The sequence below is a fragment of the Oncorhynchus mykiss genome, chromosome 22, assembly GCF_013265735.2.
Source record: "Oncorhynchus mykiss isolate Arlee chromosome 22, USDA_OmykA_1.1, whole genome shotgun sequence".
NCBI classification, from domain to species: domain Eukaryota; kingdom Metazoa; phylum Chordata; class Actinopteri; order Salmoniformes; family Salmonidae; genus Oncorhynchus; species Oncorhynchus mykiss.
The window spans coordinates 39627533-39651826 of record NC_048586.1 but is presented as its reverse complement, the minus strand read 5'-3'; the positions used below and the strand labels follow the sequence as shown (position 1 = coordinate 39651826).

The 24294-nt window shown below is 41.9% G+C and overlaps 1 protein-coding gene across 1 annotated transcript in view; it reads left to right on the top strand.

Moving 5' to 3' along the window:
• Positions 1 to 24294, top strand: part of ramp1 (receptor activity modifying protein 1) — a 90141-nt gene that overhangs the window by 28343 nt on the left and 37504 nt on the right. Inside the window, exon 2 of the mRNA XM_021579710.2 lies at positions 24140 to 24275. Coding sequence (XP_021435385.1) covers positions 24140 to 24275 — 136 coding nt within the window. The remainder of the gene's footprint in view (positions 1 to 24139; positions 24276 to 24294) is intronic.

The following is a 24294-nucleotide window of genomic DNA, read 5'->3' as shown; positions in this document are numbered from 1 at the left end:
ACATACTTTTATTTACTATCAAAAGGAAGTACCTGTTTTTCTGTGAATCTGTTATTAAACGCGTTTCTATGGGCTAAAGCAGTAAGGCCAAATTCAATGTTTCATCAAATCGTTTTTGAATATATATATTTTTTTTATAGCTACAGGGGTCCTAAAAATCTAAATCAAATAGCTAAATGATCTTTGGTATGACCATCTTAAAACAATTCCATTTGTTAGTTTAGTAGAAACCCACTGATAATACTGCAGCATTTTCAAGTCAGCCAGAGGACATGTCCTGTACAGTGCCTTAAAAAGGTATTCATACATCTAAATATTTTATTGTGTTAGAAAGTGGGATTAAAACCTACCTAAGATGTCACCTATTGAACAACTCTGCCAAGCAGACCAACCACTGTTCAAGACCATTTCCCGTGTCTACGATGCTCTTATGTCAGGACTAACACTGCCTGGGCTAGATAAACCCCGACTTAGATGGGAAAAAGATCTGGGTATTGATCTTGATGAGGATCTATGGAGTGACCTATGCAGGGATGGCGTTACATCCACATTGAACTCCAGATACAGACTGATCCAGTTTAATTTCCTCCATCAGCTCTATATCACCCCATCTAGACTGCACAAGTTCAACCCTGATATCTCCTCCCTATGTTTTAGATGTGGCTCAGATGAAGGAACATTCCTCCATTCCACTTGGCAGTGTTCAAAACTACACGGTTTCTGGCAGGGGGTATGCGATACCATATCCTCAATTCACGGGGTTGCATTCCCTTGAGACCCGGAGGTCTGTCTACTGGGTAACTTTACTAACACCAATCTTAGGCAAAGCCATACTATAAAGCTAACAGAAATATTGCTAGCGATTGCCAAGAAATGTATTGCCTTGAAATGGAAATTGGATTCCTCCCTGCCAGTTGCAATGTGGCTATCGGAAGTTAATAGTTGTATCCCACTGGAGAAAATCACTTACTGCTGGAGGAATAAGTTAAAGACATTTTACAGAATTTGGCAACCTTTTATTGACTATATGGAGAATCTCTCCCCACATCTCATTGATTGAATCTCTATATAATCCTCACATAATGTTTCACACGTAATGTATAATATGTAGCCTACTGCAGGTGATCCAATGTCTCGTTATTATTTTTCCTGATTGTATGTTTGTGTATATAATTAGAATGATTTTTATTTTTTGTTACGCTCGTCTGTTACTGTCACTTTGTCCTATCGTTGTCTAATATCTTTTCACTTTTGTTTTGAATGTTCTGAATTGGAAAATGCAAAAAAAATATATATTTTTTAAAGAAAGTGTGATTAAAATGGCTTTAATTGTAATTTTTTGGTCAACAATCTAAAATAAAAAAAAAGATTCCTAGAAGTTAAACTAAAATATAATATAGTTTTTTACTAAAATATAGTCGTTGCGTAAGTATACAGCTCTCTGTCAATACGTTTAGAAACACTTGGCACCGATTACATGTATCATTTTTATGATTCTTCAAGCTAGGTTAGACAGCAATGTTCAAGTCTTGCCATAGATTTTCATAAAGATTTATGTTAACTGTAACTCTGGAGCTTTCACTGTCATCTTGTTAAGCAACTTCACTGTTGATAAGCAACAGTCGTGGCCAAAAGTTTTGAGAATGACACATATTAATTTCCACAAAGTTTGCTGCTTCAGTGTCTTTAGATATTTTTTGTTGTCAGATGTTATTATGGAATACTGAAGTATAATTACAAGCATTTCATAAATGTCAAAGGCTGCATTAACTTGACAATTCCATGAAGTTGATGCAAGAGTCAATATTTGCAGTGTTGACCCTTTTTTTTCAAGACCTCTGCAATCTGCTTGCTGTCAAGTAACTTCTGGGCCACATCCTGACTGATGGCAGCCCATTCTTGCATAATCAATGCTTGGAGTTTGTCAGAATTTGTGGGTCAAATGTTTCGGGTAGCCTTTTTTAAGCTTCCCATAATAAGTTGGGTGACTTTTGGCCCGTTCCTCCTGACAGAGCTGGTGTAACTGAGTCAGGTTTGTAGGCCTCCTTGCTCGCACAAGCTTTTTCAGTTCTGCCCACACATTTTCTATGGGATTGACGTCAGGGCTTTGTGATGGCCACTCCAATACCTTGACTTTGTTGTAATTTTGTTGTCAACCATTTTGCCACTTTGGAAGTATGTTTGGAGTCATTGTCCATTTGGAAGACCCATTTGCGACCAAGCTTTAACTTCCTGACTGATGTCTTGAGATGCTACTTCAATATATCCACATTAATTTCCATCCTCATTACGCCATCTATTTTGTGAAGTGCACCAGTCCCTCTTGCAGCAAAGCACACCCACAACATGATGCTGCAAGCCCTGTGCTTCATGGTTGGGATGGTGTTCTTCGGTTTGCAAGCCTCCCCCTTTTTCCTCCAAACATAACAATGGTCATTATGGCCAAACAGTTCTATTTTTGTTTCATCAGAGCAGAGGACATTTCTCCAAAAAGTACAATCTTGTCCCCATGTGCAGTTGCAAACCGTACTCTGGCTTTTTTATGGCGGTTTTGGAGCAGTGGCTTCTTCCTTGCTGAGCGGCCTTTTAGGTTATGTCGATATAGGACTAATTTGACTGTGGATATAGATACTTTTGTACCTGTTTCCTCCAGCATCTTCACAAGGTCCTTTGCTGTTGTTCTGGGATTGATTTGCACTTTTTGCACCAAAGTACGTTAATCTCTAGGAGACAGAATGTGTCTCCTTCCTGAGCTGCATGACGGCTGCGTGGTCCCATGGTGTTTATACTTGCATACTATTGTTTGTACAGATGAACATGGTACCTTCAGCCGTTTGGAAATTGCTCCCAAGTATGAACCAGACTTGTGGAGGTCCACAACATTCTTTCTGAGGACTTGGCTGATTTCTTTAGATTTTCCCATGATGTCAAGCAAAGATGCACTGGGTTTGAAGTTAGGCCTTGAAATACTTCCACAGGTACACCTCCAATTGACTCAAATGATGTCAATCAGCCTATCAGAAGCTTCTAAAGGCATGACATCCTTTTCTGGAATTTTCCAAGCTGTTTAAAGGCACAGTCAACTTAGTGTATGTAAACTTCTGACCCACTGGAATTGTGATACAATGAATTATAAGTGAAATAATCTGTCTGTAAACAATTGTTGGAAAAATGACTTGTGTCATGCACAAAGTAGATGTCCTAACCGACTTGCCAAAACTATAGTTTGAAAGCAAGAAGTTTGTGTAGTGGTTGAAAAATTTGTTTTAATGACTCCAACCTAAGTGTATGTAAACTTCTGACTTCAACTGTATATATATACACATACATACATACATACATACATACATACACATATTAATACATAAGAAAAAGTATGTGAACCCTTTTAGAATTACCTGGATTTCTGCATAAATGTGTCATACAATTTGATCTGATCTTCATCTAAGTCACAACAATAGACAAACATAGTTTGCTTAAACTAATAACACACAAACAATTATACGTTTTCATGTCTTTATTGAACACAACGTGTAAACATTCACAGTGCAGGGTGGGAAAAGTATGTGAACCCTTGGATTTAATAACTGGTTGACCCTTCATTTTGCAGCAATACCCTCAACCAACTATTTTCTGTGATTGCGGATCAGACCTGCACAACGGTCAGGAGGTATTTTGGACCGTTCCTCTTTACAAAGCTGTATCAGTTCAACAATATTCTTGGGATGTCTGGTGTGAACCGCTCTCTTGAGGTCATGCCACAACATCTCAATCGGATTGAGGTCAGGACTGGGCCACTCCAAAAGGTGTATTTTCTTCTGTTGAAGCCATTCTGTTGTTGATTTGAGTTTGAGTTTATTTTTTATTTTTTTTACAGTGGCAGTGCACAACGTTTCAGTAAAACTGCCGGTTTTAGCCAGCTGGCTAATTTTCAACCGAAGTCCCTGGGCAGGTACATCTTTGATTTTTAACTTCTGTGTTCTTTGTCGTGGTCCTGTTGCATCACCCAACTTCTGTTCAGCTTCAATTGGCGGACAGATAGGCTTACATTCTCCTGCAAAATGTCTTGATAAACTTGGGAATTAATTTTTCCGTCGATGATAGCAAGCCAAACCATGATGCTCCCTCCACCATACTTTACAGTGAGGTTTTGATGTTGGTGTGCTATGCCTTTTTTCCCCCACACACTGTGTGTTGTGAGTTCCTTCCTTCCAAACAACTCAACTGTAGTTTCATCTGTCCACAAAATATTTTGCCAGTAGCGCTGTGGAACATTCAGGTGCTCTTTTGCGAACCTCAGACGTGCAGCAATGTTTTTTTTTGGACAGCAGTGGCTTCTTCTGTCGTGTCCTCCCATGAACACCATTCTTGTTTAGTGTTTGACATATCGTAGACTCGTCAACAGAGATGTTACCATGTTTCATAGATTTCTGTACGTTTTTAGCTGACACTCTGGGATTCTTCTTAACCTCATTGAGTATTCTGCACTGAGCTCTTACAGTCATCTTTGCAGGACGGACACTCCTAGGGAGAGGAGCAACAGTGCTGAACTTTCTCCATTTATAGACAATTTGTCTTACCGTGGACTGATGAACATCAAGGCTTTCAGAGGTACTTTTGTAACCATTTCCAGCTTAACGCAAGTCAGACCTTTTGAGATCTCTTTTGTTCGAGGCATGGTTCACATCAGGCAATGCTTCTTGTGAATAGCAAACTCAAATTTTGTGAGTGTTTTTTATAGAGCAGGGCAGCTCTAACTAACATCTCCAATCTCGTCTCATTAATTGGACTCAAGGTTAGCTGACTCCTGACTCCAATTAGCTTTTGGAGAAGTCATTAGCTTTGTGGTTCACATACTTTTTCCAACCTACACTGTGAAAGTTTAAATGATGTATTCAATATAGACAAGAAAAATACAATACTTAGTGTGTTTATTAGTTTAAGCACACTTGTGTTTGTCTATTGTTGTGACTTAGTCGAAGATCAGATCACATTTTATGACAAATTTTTGCAGAAATCCAGGTAATTCTAAAGGGTTCACATACTTTTTCTTGCCACTAGATAAAAAAAAAGCTATCATCCGGCACCAACAGAGATGGCCACCTCGCTTCGAGTTCTCAGGAAACTATGCAGTATTTTGTTTTTTTTATGTATTATTTCTTACATTGTTACCCCAGGAAATCTTAAGTGTTATTACATACAACCGGGAAGAACTATTGGATATAAGTGCAACATCAATTTACCAACATTACGACCAGGAATACGACTTTCCCGAAGCGGATCCTCTGTTTGGTCCACGCCCCAGGACAATGGATCGAATCCCAACCGCCGACCCAAAACAACGGCGCCGCAGGAGGGGCAGAAGAAGCGGTCTTCTGGTCAGGCTCCGTAGATGGGCACATCGCGCACCGCTCCCAAGTTTACTACTCGCCAATGTCCAGTCTCTTGACCACAAGGATTGACGAAATCCGAGCAAAGGTTACCTTCCAGAGAGACATCAGAGATTGTAAAATTCTCTGTTTCACGGAAACATGGCTCACTCGAGAGACGCTATCAGAGTCGGTACAGCCACCCGGTTTCTTCACGCATCGCGCCAACAGAAACAAACAACTCTCTGGTAAGAAGAGGGGCGGGGGGGGGGGGGGGTATGCCTTATGATTAACGAGACGTGGTGTGATAATAACAACATACAGAAACTCTAGTCCTTTTGCTCACCTGACCTAGAATTCCTTACAATCAAATGTCGACTGAATTATCTACCAAGAGAATTCTCTTCGATTATAATCACAGCCGTATATATATCCCCCCCAAGCAGACACATCGATGGCCCTGAATGAACTTCATTGGACTCTATGTAAACTGGAAACCACATATCCTGAGGCTGCATTCATTGTAGCTGGGGATTTTAACAAGGCTAATCTGAAAACAAGACTCCCTACATTTTATCAGCATATCGAATGAGCTACCCGGGCGGGAAAAAATCCTGGACCATTGACCATCTAACTTCCGCGACGCATACAAAGCCCTGCCCCGCCCTCCTTTGGAAAATCTGACCATGACTCCATTTTATTGTTCCCAGCCTATTGACAGAAACTAAAACAGGTAGCACCCATGCTCAGATCTGTTCAACGCTGGTCCGACCAATCCACGCTTCAAGATTGCTTCGATCACGTGGACTGGGATACGTTCCGCAGCTCAGACACGAGAGGTATGTGGCAGGGTCTACAGTCAATCATGGGCTACAAAAAGAAAACCAGCCCCGTTGCGGACCACGATGTCCTGCTCCCAGACAAACTAAACAACTTCTTTGCTTGTTCCAGTTCCCAAGAAAGCTAAGGTAACTGAGCTAAACGACTACCACCCGTGGCACTCACCTCGGTCATCATGAAGTGCTTTGAGAGATTAGTCAAGGATCATATCACCTCCACCCTACCTGACATCCTAGACCAACTCCAAGTTGCTTACCGCCCCAATAGGTCCATAGACGACGCAATCGCAATCACACTGCACACTGCCCTATCTTGACATGAGGAATACCTATGCAAGAATGCTGTTCATCGACTACAGCTCAGCATTTAACACCATAGTACCCTCCAAACTCGTCATTACGCTCCAGACACTGGGTCTCAACCCCGCCCTTTAGCAACTGGGTCCTGGACTTCCTGACGGGCCGCCCCCAGATGGTGAGGGTAGGAAACAACATCTCCACCCCGCTGATCCTCAACACTGGGACCCCACAAGGGTGCGTTCTCAGCCCTCTCCTGTACTCCCTGTTCACCCATGACTGAGTGGCCATGCACGCCTCCAACTCAATCATCAAGTTTGCAGACGACACTACAGGTGAGGGCCCTCGGAGTGTGGTGTCAGGAAAATAACCTCACACTCAACGTCAACAAAACAAAGGAGATGATCGTGGACTTCAAGAAACAGTAGAGGGAGCACCCCCCTATCCACATCAACGGGACAGTAGTGGAGAAGGTGGAATGCTTTAAGTTCCTCGGCGTACACATCACGGACAAACTGAAATGATCCACCCACACAGACGGAGTGGTGAAGAAGGCGCAACAGTGCCTCTTCAAACTCAGGAAGCTGAAGAAATTTGGCTTGTCACCAAAAACACTCACATCCTTTTACAGATGCACAATCGAGAGCTTCCTGTCGGGCTGTATCACCGCCTGGTACGGCAACTTCTCTGCTCACAACCGTAAGGCTCTCCAGAGGGTAGTGAGGTCTGCATAACGCATCACCGGGGGCAAACGACCTGCTCTCCAGGACACCTACACCACCCGATGTCACAGGAAGGCCAAAAAGATCATCAAGGATAACAACCACCCGAGCCACTGCCTGTTAACCCCGCTATCATCCAGAAGGCGAGGTCAGTACAGGTGCATCAAAGCTTGGACCGAGACATTGAGTGGCTGCTGCCAACATACTGACTCAAATTCTAGCCACTTTAATAATTACAAATTGGATGTAATAAATGTATCATTAGTCACTTTAAACTATTCCACTTTATATAATGTTTACATACCCTACACTACTCATCTCATATGTATTTACTGTACTCTATACCATCTACTGCATCTTGCCTATGCCATTCGGCCATCGCTCATCCATATATATTTTTATGTACATATTCTTATTCATTCCTTTACACTTGTGTGTGTAAGGTATTTGTGAAATTGTTACATTACTTGTTAGATATTACGGCATGGTCGGAACTAGAAGCACAAGCATTTCGCTACACTCGCATTAACATCTTCTAACCATGTGTATGTGACAAATAAAATTTGATTTGATTTATACAGATACATACATACATACATGCATGTACACACATCTTAATTTGTTCTATTTTCCCCTTTATTACCCTCCAACCACCCCTCCCCCAATTATAGCAAACGAGTGAACAACGCCTGTATTATCATTATTATTATGTGACTTGTAAATTTCCGCCCAAACTTATTTAGGGCACTTATTGAAGGCACTGTACATCACAGAGACTGTAACACATAGTGTATACATCAGAGACTGTAACACATAGTGTATACATCACAGAGACTGTAACACATAGTGTATACATCACAGAGACTGTAACTCATAGTGTATACATCACAGAGACTGTAACTCATAGTGTATACATCACAGAGACTGTAACACATAGTGTATACATCACAGAGACTGTAACACATAGTGTATACATCACAGAGACTGTAACTCATAGTGTATACATCACAGAGACTGTAACACATAGTGTGTACATCACAGAGACTGTAACACATAGTGTATACATCACAGAGACTGTAACACATAGTGTATACATCACAGAGACTGTAACTCATAGTGTATACATCACCGAGACTGTAACTCATAGTGTATACATCACAGAGACTGTAACTCATAGTGTATACATCACCGAGACTGTAACTCATAGTGTATACATCACAGAGACTGTAACTCATAGTGTATACATCACAGAGACTGTAACACATAGTGTATACATCACAGAGACTGTAACACATAGTGTATACATCACAGAGACTGTAACACATAGTGTATACATCACAGAGACTGTAACTCATAGTGTATACATCACAGAGACTGTAACACATAGTGTATACATCACAGAGACTGTAACTCATAGTGTATACATCACAGAGACTGTAACACATAGTGTATACATCACAGAGACTGTAACTCATAGTGTATACACCACAGAGACTGTAACTCATAGTGTATACATCACAGAGACTGTAACACATAGTGTGTACATCACAGAGACTGTAACACATAGTGTATACATCACAGAGACTGTAACACATAGTGTGTACATCACAGAGACTGTAACACATAGTGTATACATCACAGACTGTAACACATAGTGTATACATCACAGAGACTGTAACTCATAGTGTATACATCACCGAGACTGTAACTCATAGTGTATACATCACAGAGACTGTAACACATAGTGTATACATCACAGAGACTGTAACACATAGTGTATACATCACAGAGACTGTAACTCATAGTGTATACATCACAGAGACTGTAACACATAGTGTATACATCACAGAGACTGTAACTCATAGTGTATACATCACCGAGACTGTAACTCATAGTGTATACATCACAGAGACTGTAACTCATAGTGTATACATCACAGAGACTGTAACACATAGTGTATACATCACAGAGACTGTAACTCATAGTGTATACATCACAGAGACTGTAACACATAGTGTATACATCACAGAGACTGTAACTCATAGTGTATACATCACAGAGACTGTAACACATAGTGTATACATCACAGAGACTGTAGGGTTTGGGGTTAAGGTTGGGTTTATGTTAAGGGTTAGGTTTAGGGTTATAATTAGGGTTTGGGGTTAAGGTTGGGTTTATGTTAAGGGTTAGGCTTTTGGGAAAATAGGATTTTGAATGGGAATCAATTGTTTGTTCCCCACAAGGATAGTAAAACAAATGAAAAGATAGACATTAACTTTGTCGTTGTGCAGTTTTTATTGCCTCTTTTCAAAACAGCTGGCCTATAAAATATAACACCAAATTAAAATGGATTATAATTCATTTTCTCGCTTATAAAATGACAGCTCTCAAACAGTAATGTGTTTGTCAAGTTTAGCCCAGCCACACAGCCATAGCATTCTGTTAGTCAGACTACTGCTTTCCCCCTGAGAATTCCTAATTAAATTGAATGTCATTATTTGTTGTCTTTTTTTTTGCACCTATGCATTTTGTTGTGTTGAGACAAGTGCATCTCAGTTCTTCACCCTATGGCTGAATTGATATTAGTCTATCTGTCAGACTATATGCTCTAGCACACACAGGACAGGGTGGGGAGGTGGGGGCGATGGGGACATTCAACACTGGAGACAGTTCTTTCACCAATTATTTGGTCGTTATTTTCCCCCAGAGCACGATTGCTTGTCAAGGTGACAAAATCCCATTTGGTGGTGTCTTGATGAATCGGGGGCACATTTTGCTATGCAAAGGTCATGAAGGTGAACTGATAGTTCCGTTCTGAGAACAAAAGGTATTGAGGAAGTAATGATCAGATATAATGGTGATTCCTGCCAGGCCAGGCTTCTATCTGGGTTATGTTGGTGGGAGTGGTTCTGGCACTGCTGGGTTTCTAATGAGAAGTAGTTCTCAGAGAATCATTTCTAGTGGTTGGACGTTTAGGGGGATGCTTGTGACTGTGTGAAGTGTCCATATGTACAGTGCCTTGCGAAAGTATTCATTCCCCTTGGCGTTTTTCCTATTTTATTGCGTTACAACCTTAATTTTAAATATATTTTTATTTGGATTTAATGTAATGGACACACAAAATAGTCCAAATTGGTGAAGTGAAATGAAAAAAACAACAAATTGTTTAAAAAATTTCAAACAAAAAAAAAAACTGAAAAGTGGTGCGTGCATATGTATTCACCCTCTTTGCTATGAAGCCCCTAAATAAGATCTGGTGCAACCAATTACCTTCAGAAGTCACATAATTAGTTAGATTGCACACAGGTGGACTTTATTTAAGTGTCACATGATCTGTCACATGATCTCAGTATATATACACCTGTTCTGAAAGCTCCCCAGAGTCTGCAACACCACTAAGCAAGGGGCATCACCAAGCAAGCGGCACCATGAAGACCAAGGAGCTCTCCAAACAGGTCAGGGACAAAGTTGTGGAAAAGGTTGGGTTAGGAAAGAATGTTGCACCACAACAAACCTGCCAAGAGAGGGCCGCCCATGAAAACCCACGGACCAGGCAAGGAGGGCATTAATCAGAGAAGCAACAGAGGCCAAAGATAACCCTGAAGGAGCTGCAAAGCTCCATAGCGGAGATTGGAGTATCTGTCCATAGGACCAGTTTAAGCCATACACTCCACAGATCTGAGCTTTACGGAAGAGTGAACAGAAAAATGCCATTGCTTAAGGAAAAAAATTAAGCAAACACGTTTGGTGTTCGCCAAAAGGCATGTCGGAGACTCCCCAAAAATATGGAAGAAGGTACTCTGGTCAGATGAGACAAAAATGTATATTTTTGGCCATCAAGGAAGATGCTATGTCTGGCACAAACCCAACACCTCTCATCACCCCGAGAATACCATCCCCACAGTGAAGCATGGTGGTGGCAGCATCGTGCCGAAGGAATGATGGATGGCGCTAATACAGGGAAATTCTTGAGGAAACCTGTTTCAGTCTTCCAGGGATTTGAGACTGGGACGTAGATTCACCTTCCAGCAGGACAATGACCCTAAGCACCCTGCTAAAGCAACACTCGAGTGGTTTAAGGGGAAACATTTAAATGTCTTGGAATGGCCTAGTCAAAGCCCAGACCTCAATCCAATTGAGAATCTGTGGTATGACTTAAATATTGTTGTACACCAGCGGAACCCATCCAACCTGAAGGAGCTGGAGCAGTTTAGCCTTGAAGAATGGGCAAAAATGACAGTGGCTAGATGTGCCAAGCTTATAGAGACATACCCCAAGAGACTTGCAACTGTAATTGCTGCAAAAGGTGTCTCTACAAAGTATTGACTTGTTTGTTTCATAATAAAAAAAACTATTTTGCATTTTCAAAGTGGTAGGCATGTTGTGTAAATCAAATGATACATACCCCCCCAAAATACATTTTAAATTCCAGGTCGAAGGCAACAAAATAGAAAAAATGCCAAGGGGGGTGAATACTTTTGCAAGCCACTGTAAATATTTTGACACTTTTTCAATACTGATGTATGGGTCCGATTCCAACCCGAGTTATACAAGTGTGAATGGACCTTAATATCCCTTTTTATGCACTTTTCTCTTTATGCGTATTCCGACCCAACGTAAGCATGAGAATAGCATGCTATACACCCGCTATTTGTTTGGGGTGGAGATGGAATAAATTAGGGTGTGGCGGAGGTGGTCTACAAATACACCATATTCTGACCCTGACTTAATTCCACTACCTTTACGCGCGAGGAAACCATGAATAAGTTCTAGTGACTCTACCAGTTCCAAGAAGAAAAAGCACTTTATTTTATTTTTCCGATAGAAATAACATCATTCTCCATGCACTGTAATGCACAACTTGATAAGAGCTAGGTAAATGAGTATTCCGTTTGGATAAGGGAATTATAAATTATATTTATTTTTATATACATTTTACCTTATAATCACTGGAGACAAATGTGAAACCAGTCACATGGCAGCAAACTGAAGCATATCAACATATCACTTTTCCAACAGTGAAGTTTATGAAATGCTGTGCCAGAATAACAATTGTACGACCTTTTAACTTACAGGGATGGGCACACTTAATTATACGCTACCCTGACTTGATTTGTTTCCTATTTCTATCATGTTAAATATTAGTCACTATAAGTATCGACCGTCAGTAGGCCTAAAAACCACACATATTCAACTGCCAGTTTACTGTTAGTTCCCTTATGTTGGTATAGTCTACATTATCATTCCATTACTGTTAGTTCCCTTCAGTTGGTATAGCCTACATTATCATTCCATTACTGTTAGTTCCCTTCAGTTGGTATAGCCTACATTATCATTACATTACTGTTAGTTCCCTTATGTTGGTATAGCCTACATTATCATTACATTACTGTTAGTTCCCTTATGTTGGTATAGCCTGCATTATCATTCCATATAATTACCCTTCAGTTGGTATAGCCTACATTATCACTCCATATAATTACCCTTCAGTTGGTATAGCCTACATTATCATTCCATATAATTACCCTTCAGTTGGTATAGCCTACATTATCATTCCATATAATTACCCTTCAGTTGGTATATCCTACATTATCATTCCATATAATTACCCTTCAGTTAATATAGCCTACATTATCATTCCATTACTGTTAGTTCCCTTGTGTTGGTATAGCCCACATTATCATTCCATTACTGTTAGTTCCCTTCAGTTGGTATAGCCTACATTATCATTCCATTACTGTTAGTTCCCTTCAGTTGGTATAGCCTTCATTATCATTCCATATAATTACATTGTTTCCTTTACCTTCATTTGCTTCCTCTGTAAACTCTGTCACTGCTGTGTGGTTGTTGCTGAGTGTCATTATTAACAGTTGATAATATAACAAAAAATGTAGGGAAATGAAATTGTTATGGAGCAGAGCACAGACCAAGTCGTAACAGTTTGGCACAATACTCAGCTGTGTCATCACACAGTACCATGGTTAGTGCAGGCAATAGAGCATAGCCTACTATTGTACACTATTTTCCCTATCATAATTCTATATACACTAGTCTTCCAACATTATCATGGGTTAAAGAACTGAATGTGGCAATGTTCAAAATGAATCAAACCACCCTTTTCTTTCTTTCGTGCGTAAAGGCTCTCAAAAACCGTTTTTATTTTTTTTCATAAATACTTTCCTAACCCTAAATAATCTACACGATCAGAGTATTTTTTTTAAATCTACCAAATTGGTGCCGAAACAGAGACTTATATGCATGTATTTAGATGGCTTTCTTTCATTGGACCCTAATATTCTGAATCTGTTCTCTCGATACATTCTATCGAGTCTGACGACAAAATTCTAACTAACAGATACACCGTATTGAAAGGGAGGCTTAAGTTAAATGTACTGAAAAACCTTTTGAATGAAAACTCCATGAGAAAATCTGTTGGGCAGCTAGCTAGTGGTAGAGTTTTCAGCAGTTTAATTACATTTATTCAGTGCGCGCAAGGGAACCACGCCTGCAAAGCCCATTACGCACCTTCAAATAAAATAAAATAACACTTTATTTGTTACTCGATAGCGTGGGCCAGGTGAATCTGGATAGGGAGTAGGTCTCATTGAGTGTCTCAATGAGTGAACAGTGTTTTACCTATTTCTTCACAGTATAATGGACTACTGAAAAAGTTATACCGGCAAAGTTTGTCGGCTTTATCAGTGCATTGGTGCGGCTGGCTTCCGGGTTGGATGCGCCCTGTGTTAAGAAGCAGTGCGGCTTGGTTGGGATCAATTGGATACCACGAAATTGGGGAGAAAAACGGGTAAAATTCAAAAAATTTAATTTAAAAATTTAAAAATAAAATAAAAAATGGCTCCCTGGAGCGCAGCGCATTCAAAGGCCCAGGAACATGAAGTCTCAGTCAGATTGAGGACAGTGTTAGAGCAGGAATGTGTCCCAAATGGCACTCTATCCCCTATGGGCCCTCTTCAGCAGTCGTGCACTATGGGCCCTGTTCAGAAGTAGTACATCATATAGGTAGCAGGGTGCCATTTGAGATGAAGCGGGTTCAGGTTCAGATTACACCCTAAGTACCTAAGTTTCCGTACAGCTTAATGACCAGGTCCCATTCTCCCTGGGCAGCCTGAGGGTGATAGGGAAGAGACTCAGGACCCAGTTGCATAAAGTAGCTTTGGGTATTATGAGCTTATCTTTACTTTAACACCCTTTACAGACAGACTTTACGGTATGTTGTCCTTAAAAAAAGAAAACTAGCAACATTTTTATCACATTCTTGCCGGGATAAGCCTTTTGTATCTCCTGTGCACACGCTGGCATGTCTAGGAGTGGGACTGGACGTGGGACTAGACGTGGGACTGGACGTGGGACTAGACGTGGGACTGGACGTGGGACTAGACGTGGGACTGGACGTGGGACTAGACGTGGGACTAGACGTGGGTCGATGTGTCTATTTTAGTAAATACATTCTGTGCACACGCTGGCATGTCTAGACGTGGGACTAGACGTGGGACTGGACGTGGGACTGGACGTGGGACTAGACGTGGGACTGGACGTGGGACTAGACGTGGGACTGGACGTGGGACTAGACGTGGGACTGGACGTGGGACTAGACGTGGGACTAGACGTGGGACTGGACGTGGGACTAGACGTGGGACTGGACGTGGGACTAGACGTGGGACTGGACGTGGGACTAGACGTGGGACTGGACGTGGGACTAGACGTGGGACTAGACGTGGGTCGATGTGTCTATTTTAGTAAATACATTCTGTGCACACGCTGGCATGTTTAGGAGTGGGACTAGACGTGGGTCGATGTGGGTGGACCTCTATTTTAGTAAATACATTGAATATAAACCATTACAAAGAAACCAAATATTATAAGACTAATCAGATGTATTTTCAAAACAATAGAATAGCATATTTTGAGTTGAATGATGTTACTGGTCTGTGCAGTCTATAGGCTACATGACTGCGCCATGCACAGGAAATCAATAGATGCACGACGACACAGATTTATACTAGGCTTCCAATACAAGGAAATACAACAGACTAAAATACAATTCATATTTTTCACACCTCAATTCGCGTCACGGCTAGTGTAAACATGTGGAACCACTGTCATATAAAAGAAAATGTGATATTTTGGAACAGAGCCGATGCTTTTTTGATCCACGCTTCATCTCTTTCCTACCCTCACACCACTTAGGGAGCAGGCACCGGGGTCTTACATTGAGAGTATCATGATACTGACAGGAAATAATAGCTATCCTATTGTTAGATATTACTGCACGGTCGGAACTAGAAGCACAAGCATTTCGCTACACTCGCATTAACATCTGCTAACCATGTGTATGTGACCAATAACATTTGATTTGATTTTCTCATGTTTATATTTCACAATCTCCACAGGCTTTTGAAGTTACCTGTACTGATCGAGCAAAAGAATAATAGCAATATAATATACACTTGATTTAGGCTACATTATAGCATGCTAAATGTTTCTGATCGTAGATGAGCTATACCACTTCCACTATAGCCCAGCCAGAGAAAAACAAATATCCAGACATTTAGTGAAACAAAATCACATTGATTGGTTAAGATAATTCGTAGGGTTGGGAGTAGGCCTAGGCTTACTAAGCGACTGCGAGTGAAGAGAAAAGTAATCAACTTGTTAAGCCACATAACATGCTGGCATAATGTTCTGATCAGAGATGATACATGATCAAACTAGACAAGATGATCGTGAGCAGCACTCACCTCAACTTAGCTAACATTTCCACAGCCTAATTGTAGCCTAATCAATATCCAAATGGAGATTCAGTGAAAAGGATAAGTCAATGTCAGATTAAGTCCCCACACTAGCCTCAAAGCAGTGCCAAGCGGTTCAGAAACAGTTTACCACAAGTAGGCTATTGCTTCAAATGTATTAGAACACTTTGATGCCTTTCAAAAATGTGATGTCATCGATTGCATAAGCATATACTTTATTCCGGTATTTTCGTCACTCAGTAATATTTATTCCCTCATTAATTAATTCCAGATCCATCCATTGTGGTTAAGAAAACAATGCGTGTGGTGGGCTACGAGAAGAGATGGGTGAAGTGACATTAAGATCCTTTTTTGGTTAATTGTACACAAAGTCCTGTGCCTTCTGCTTTTAACCCAACCGATGGTTCGCCGCCTCAGCATAACGGTTACATTTCATACTAAGCCGTAGGCAGAACTTTACCGCAGTCATGACCAGGCCGGGTGGCGGAGATAAAAGTAGAGGCTTTGTTGCTGGCAATACCTTTCATATTACAGTGCCCAATTTTGTTAGGTTACAGACTTATTCTAAAATGTATTAAATAGTTTTTTCCCTCTCACCAGTCTACACACAATACCCCATAACGACAAAGCAAAACCAGTTAAAACATTTTTTTTTTTTGCAAATGTATTGAAAAGTGTAAAACGGAAATATTACATTTACATAAGTATTCAGACCCTTTACTCGGTTGAAGCACTGCTGGCAGCGATTACAACCTTGAGTCTTCTTGGGTATGATGCTACAAGCTTGGCACGTCTGTAGATCCTTGCAGATCCTCTCAAGCTCTGTCAGGTTGGATGGGGAGCGTTGCTGCACAGCTATTTTCAGGTTTCTCCAGAGATGTTCGATCAGGTTAAAATCCGGGCTCTGGCTGGGCCACTCAAGGACATTCAGAGACTTGTCCTGAAGCCACTCCCGTGTTGTTTTGGCTGTGTGCTTAGAGTCATTGTATTGTTGGAAGGTGAACCTTCATCCCAGTCTGAGGTCCTGAGTGCTCTGAAGCAGGTTTTCATCAAGGATCTCTCTGTACTTTGTTCTGTTCATCTTTTCCTCAATCCTGACTGGTCTCCCAGTCCCTGCCACTAAAAAACATCCCCACAGCATGATGCTGCCATCGCCATGCTTCACCATAGGGATGGTGCCATGTTTCCTCAAGATGTGACGCTTGGCATTCAGGCCAAGGAGTTCAATCTTGGTTTCATCAGACCAGAGAATTTTGGTGGTTCCAAACTTCTTCCATTTAAGAATGATGGTGGCCACTGTGTTCTTGGGGACCTTCAATGCTACATAAATGTTTTAGTACACTTCCCCAGATCTTTGCCTCACCTCGACACAATCCTGTCTTGGAGCTCTACGGACAATTCCTTCGACCTCTTGGCTTGGTTTTTGCTCTGACATGCACTGTCAACTGTGGGACCTTATAGGAGTTTGCCTTTCCAAATCATGTCCAATCAATTGAATTTACCACAGGTGGACTCAAATCAAGTTGTAGAAACATCTCAAGGATGATCAATGAAAACAGGATGCACCTGAGATCAATTTCGAGTCTCATAACAACGGGTCTGAATATTTGCAAAATATTCTAAAAACCTGTTTTTCGCTTCATCATTATGGGGTATTGTGTGTAGATTGATGAGAAATTGTTTTACTTAATACATTTTAGAATAAGGCTGTAACCTAACAAAATGTGGAAAAAGTCAAGAGGTCTGAATACTTTCACTGTATAAAGAAAAGTCTGCAAAAATTTGGCGGGATGCTAAAGTGTGGCGGAAAAACGTCTTGGTTTGAAAGGTGTGTGAGAGTGACAGACAATCTGGTTGCTTTAAAACCATCCAGACTTGTGATAAATGGTATTTGAATTTCAGAATTCCCCTCAAAAACACTTCACAATTACACAGAAGGAGACAGGAAGGGTTTTTAGAACCTGTCTTGGTGACCATGGTTGGGGTAGAGGACCTGTGGTCGTTACCATGGTTGGGGTAGAGACCCTGTCTTGGTGACCATGGTTGGGGCAGAGACCTTGTCTTGGTGACTGTGGTTGGGGTAGAGGACCTGTCCTGGTGACCATGGTTGGGATAATGGACCTGTGGTGGTGACCATGTTTGGGGTAGAGACCCTGTCTTGGTGACCATGTTTGGGGTAGAAGATCTGTGGTGGTGACCATGGTTGGGGTAGAGGACCTGTGGTGGTGGCCATGGTTGGGGTAGAGGACCTGTGGTGGTGGCCATGGTTGGGGTAGAGGACCTGTGGTGGTGGCCATGGTTGGGGTAGAAGACAGGTACAGACAGAAGTTCTACTATCCTCACTCAGGGGATAGTAGGCAGTACAGAGGAATGATGGTTCATTAGTTAAACTCAAACTCTGCTTTCCCTGGGTCTCCTCCTGAGTGTTCTGACTTTACTCTTAATGCACCACTTTCTTTCCGGTGATATACAGTATGTTTCTTGTTTCCAAGCTGCTGAGAGGCAGGCATAATTCACTGGACTATCTAAGTTTGTGCCTTGCCAACATCCGCTGTCCAAATGTTTGTATTTCAACACTGCATGTCATTTTCCACTTGTGGAGCATTCACAAAGGCAACCGGAGAGAGGGCTAGATTATGAACAGAAAGGTTTGACTGAATGTTTATGTATGAGCGTTTATCTGCCACCAAATTAAAAACAGCACAGGACATTTTTCTTGAAGAGACTGAATAGTAATCAACAATGTGGGCCATGATATGAAGTTTAATTCAAACAACTTGTTTTTATTCTACTCTAATTTATTGTGTATTGGTGAATCAGGTGTTATTTACTTTGTCGTTCCTCTGTTTTATTCTTTCTCCAATCTGTCCTCAAGCCTCTTGTCACAAATCTCAGCTTGGATGTTTTATTCTTTCTCCAATCTGTCCTCAGGCCTCTTGTCACAAATCTCAGCTTGGATGTTTTATCTGTAAAAAATATGTTTCTGTTTACATTTTTATTTCGTAAGCATGCTTCCTCTCTTCCTTTGCTGAACACCATCACAGATTAAGGGCAAGAGCCTAAGCACCATATGACGTATTAGTTTTGATCAGATCTGGGGTCTCTCTATGCAGTGTGCATAATGCAGCCTTTGAATATGCAATACGCTTTGAAGAAATCTAAAGGCCTTGGCCAGAGGAAGGGGATGGAGGAGATTTGATAAATACAACACTCTTAGTATTCACTGCCTTCTGAGTCTTACACTACACTTCAGTTTGAGTTCGCTGCAGGCAGGGTGTGTTCTTATGTAAAATAGCATCTTTCTGTTCTTAATAGTTGAGGTGAAGAAGGAAGATCTTTGTCCCTCTATGACCATGCCTCCCATAGACACAGGTTCTAGGTGTTCTTAGAACACTGTTCTACTTAGAACAGCCATTCAGTGATTTCACACAACACACTTCAGTGTAACCTTAAATGTCCTCTGGTAAAATTGCTGTGAGGTGAGAAGCAACTCCGAACATTTTCTTTAATGAAAGAGAGATCTGATCGATAATACTGATGGTTGATGATTGCAAATGGGTCATTTTCTCTCTAATATAAGTTGTTGCTATTTCCAGGGTAATTACCAACTAGGCTTTGATAAATGAAGACAAACATTTGTGAAATCAATACCAATAATGCAGTAAAGTTCAGGTTTAAATACTCATCCCAAGAGATTGTGTATTAAAAAAGACAGTGGGCCCAGTTTAATCCATTTCTATAACCACAGTGAAGCACAGTGTTTTGTTGTCACTGCATCTTTGAATTTGGGAGCACAGTACCAACAGTGAGGATCATGGTCATAATCTGGTTTCGTCATTGCTGTGTTGTATAATTATCTGGTGGGTTATCAGCAACACTGCATGTAGTCAGTCGTCTGATGTCAGGACACTTTTTAGAGGTTGTAAACAAGTCTATTTCTCATTCTTACTATTAATACTGGCATGTCCTCATCCCCTTCTCACTCCGTTTACTTCCAGTTTTACGGATCATTCACACTCAAAGATACAGGGCGCACCAATACACAAGTCACACATTCATTCAAGTTCAAGTTCCAATTCAAGTTCAAGTTTGTCATATCCATGATGCACATGCTGTACCCAGTCCAATAAAACGCTGACTTTGTCATATCCATGATGCACATGGTGTACCCAGTCCAATGAAACGCTGACTTTGTCATATCCATGATGCACATGGTGTACCCAGTCCAATGAAACGCTGACTTTGTCATATCCATGATGCACATGGTATACCCAGTCCAATGAAACGCTGACTTTGTCATATCCATGATGCACATGGTGTACCCAGTCCAATGAAACGCTGACTTTGTCATATCCATGATGCACATGGTGTACCCAGTCCAATGAAACGCTGACTTTGTCATATCCATGATGCACATGGTGTACCCAGTCCAATGAAACGCTGACTTGCAGGTTGAAGATGAAGGTCAACGGAACAGAATAAACATGTAGCAGAAGTATAAATACAGGGAGGAAGTCAACAATTTACAGTATTAAACATCTGGGGGAAGGGGGGGATTTGGAGAGCAAACGGTTTAAAGTGTTCAGTATTTACAGTAACACATATACGTGTAGTAGAATAAGTCATGTTTGTGTAGCATGTACAGTGCCCATCAAAAGTTTGGACACACCTACAGTACACATTCCAAGGTTTCTCTTGTACCTTCTCCAGGGTTTCTCTTGTACATTCTCCAGGGTTTCTCTTGTACCTTCTCCAGGGTTTCTCTTGTACCTTCTCCAGGGTTTCATGAGATAGGTGACTACCTCATGAAGTTGGTTGAGAGAATGCCAAGAGTGTGCAAAGCTGTCATCAAGGCAAAGGGTGGCTACATTGAAGAATCTCAAATATAAATATATATTTTGATTTGTTTAACACTTTTCTGTTTACTACATGATGTTATTTCATAGTTTTGATGTCTTCACTATTATTCTACAATGTAGAAAATAGTAAAAATAAAGCAAAACATAAATGACTAGGTGTGTCCAAACGTTTGACTGGTAGTGTATATGGTAGTGTATATGTATATGTGCGTAGCATGAATGTATGTATGTGTGTGTGTGGAAGATATTGACAAACCATTTAATCACAAACCTCTCGCTTTCTCATCATCTGTTGTTGATTGTTTCCCTCTTTGGGGCCGGTCCTGATGGCCGGTCGTGAGGGCCGGGGTCCTGAGGGCCGGTCGTGAGGGCCGGTCGTGAGGGCCGGTCGTGAGGGTCGGTCGTGAGGGCCGGTCGTGAGGACCGGTCGTGAGGGTCGGTCGTGAGGGTCGGTCGTGAGGGCCGGTCGTGAGGGTCGGTCGTGAGGGCCGTTCCTGAGGGTCGGTCGTGAGGGCCAGTCGTGAGCCCGTGTCTGGTCTTCAGGCCTACTCTCCTGCCAGTCTGTATGTGGTACATGCTTGATGTTGACTAGCAATGAGCTGCAATTACCCATCATGGTATCTGAGGGCCAGAAAGTTCAGACGACAGGTTGATTACAAATGGTGATCTGTCAATCTTTCCTCATGACACTTAGAGTAGCTGCCAGATGGAGAGATGTAGCTAGAGATGAAGGGAGAGATAGAGAGAGGGGAGAGAAAGAACAAAAATATGTGATAAGAGCATTGGCTGGTGAGTCACACTGTCGCCATTTGAAAAGGTGTTGCTTACTAAATCCATTCTGCCAGCGTTAATTAGAGAAGTCTTCGTTGTTCTCTCTCTCTCTTTCCTTTCTTTCTTCTGTACACACGGTGCTATGCCAACTTCACACTCTGCTGTCAGTACCCCCAGCTTGTGTCAATGCGTTTCAGCATTAGCCGCATCAACTTAAAGTAACAAGTTCGTCTTCATTGTTAAAAGGCTGAAAATGCCCCCCCCCCCCCCCCCCCCCCCCCCCCCCCAGACTAGAGACTGGGTCGCCAGTACTGAGACAGCTTGCACACAGAGGACAATAGAATATCATGGAGAACAAGTCATGAAAGAGCTTGGTGTCTTTCTGTGGAAGTGTGGTGGTCATGATTAAGTTCTACTACAGACAATATATCTGAAGTGGGAGATTTTTAAGCATTCTCTGTTGACAATAACAGGGTTCTCTTAAAGTATTCTAAATCAAATCAAGTTTATTTGTCACGTGCGCCAAATACAACAGGTGTAAACCTTACAGTGAAATGATTACTTACAGGCTCTAACCAATGGTGCCAAATAGTCCGGGTAACCATTTGATAACCTGTGCAGGAGTCCTATGACTTGGGGGTAAAAACTGTTGAGAAGCCTTGTTGTCCTAGACTTGGCACTCCGGTACCGCTTGCCATGCGGTAGTAGAGAGAACATTCTATGACTGGGGTGGCTGGGGTATTTGACAATTAGGGCCTTCCTCTGACACTGCCAGGTGTAGAGGTCCTGGACGGCAGGCAGCTTAGCTCCAGTGATGTACTGGGCCGTATGCACTACCCTCTGTAGTGCCTTGTGGTTGGAGGCCGAGCAATTTCGTACCAGGCAGTAATGCAACCAGTCAGGTTGCATGCTCTCGATGTTGTAGCTGTAGAACCTTTTGATGATCTCAGGACCCATGCCACATCTTTTTAGTTTCCTGAGGGGGAATAGGCTTTGTCATGCCCTCTTCACGACTGTCTTGGTGTGTTTGGATCAATCTAGTTTTTTGTTGATGTGGACACCAAGGAATTTGAAGCTCTCACCCTGCTCCACTACAGCCCTGTCAATGAGAATGGGGGCGTGCTCGGTCCTCCTTTTCCTATAGTCCACAATCATCTCCTTAGTCTTGGTTACATTGAGGGATAGATTGTTATTCTGGCACCACCCGGCCAGGTCTCTGACCTCCTCCATATAGGCTGTCTCGTCGTTGTTGGTGATCAGGCCTACCACTGTTGTGTCGTCAGCCAACTTAATGATGGTGTTGGAGTCATGCCTGGCCATGCAGTCGTGGGTGAACAGGGAGTACAGGAGGGGACTGAGCACGCACCCCTGGGGAGCTCCAGTGTTGAGGATCAGCATGGCAGATGTGTTGATACCTACCCTTACCACCTGGGGGCGGCCTGTCAGGAAGTCCAGGATCCAGTTGCAGAGGGAGGTGTCTAGTCCCAGGATCATATTAATACTATTTTAACAGTAGATTAATTAATCTTTCTTAGGAGCAAGCTAACAGTGTGTCATGGAGTTGGCAGCTTGAGAGACCAAATGTATATTTTTAGCCAGCATCCATCTTTTTGCCCTATGTTTCTACAAGGGCTGTGAGGATGCCAGTATTGCAATATTTTTTCCATGGCAAAAATGAAAACACAAAGCAGACCAAACTCTTTGATCCTTTAAAAACCTGCCTGTATGTAGAATATTGTGCTCTAGCACAACATAATGATGTTTGTTTCCAACATTAGGGCTGTTTTCATAAAGAAGTTTGCTTGCTGGGCACTGGGCACAGTGGGTAGGGCAGAAATTCAATGTCTATTCCACGTTGGTTCAGTGTAATTTCATTGAAATTAAGTGGAAACAACATTAATTCAACCAGTTTGTGCCCAGTGGGTAGTCTCTACTCCCTCCCAGAGGTTCAGTTTGGGCTGACCCTAAACTGGCCAATTTGTTAAATTCCTCCCCTACCGTTTAGATATCTCTATGAACCTCTAACACAGTGTTCTTTTCCCTGCTCTGAGCCCTGGGGCAGTAATGCTCTATGATGCTATGCTGCTTGGAGTTGAGAGTGTATTTGTGCCCTTCTAACAGTTTAAAGCAATTTCCCAATCCAGCCAGCCTTGTCAAACAGTGAGAAACGACCACCACCTGCTGTAGGGTATAAACAGCACTTAGAAAACCTCTCAAAGCCACCGCTCTGTAGCTTTCCACAGGAACTCCAGCATTAAGCTTTAAACTGTCAGCACCTTGTCAGGAGAGATCTTTCCAGAGCTCTGTTGGATGTCAGATATATAATGTTAATGGTTGTCCTCTGTTCAATATAGAACATACAGATATAGGATCCTAATTTGATCACCCTGTTGCAGGATCATTTTTCAGGAACATTAAAATGTGTGTGTTTGAAGTTTAAAAAGGCATCTAAAAAGGCAAGTCTACTGCCATTCTAACCCTGTCCTCTCTCTCTCTCTCTCTCCTCCCCAGTGTGCCAGTCTGTGTCGGTGATGGCGTGCAGCGGGACCTATGAGTACGTCATCGAGGAGTTCTGTCTGGGGAAATTCAGACTGGACATGGAGGAACTGGACCAGCATCGCTGGTGCAGCTGGGAGGACACAGTGGAGTGAGCATTCTATGTAGCA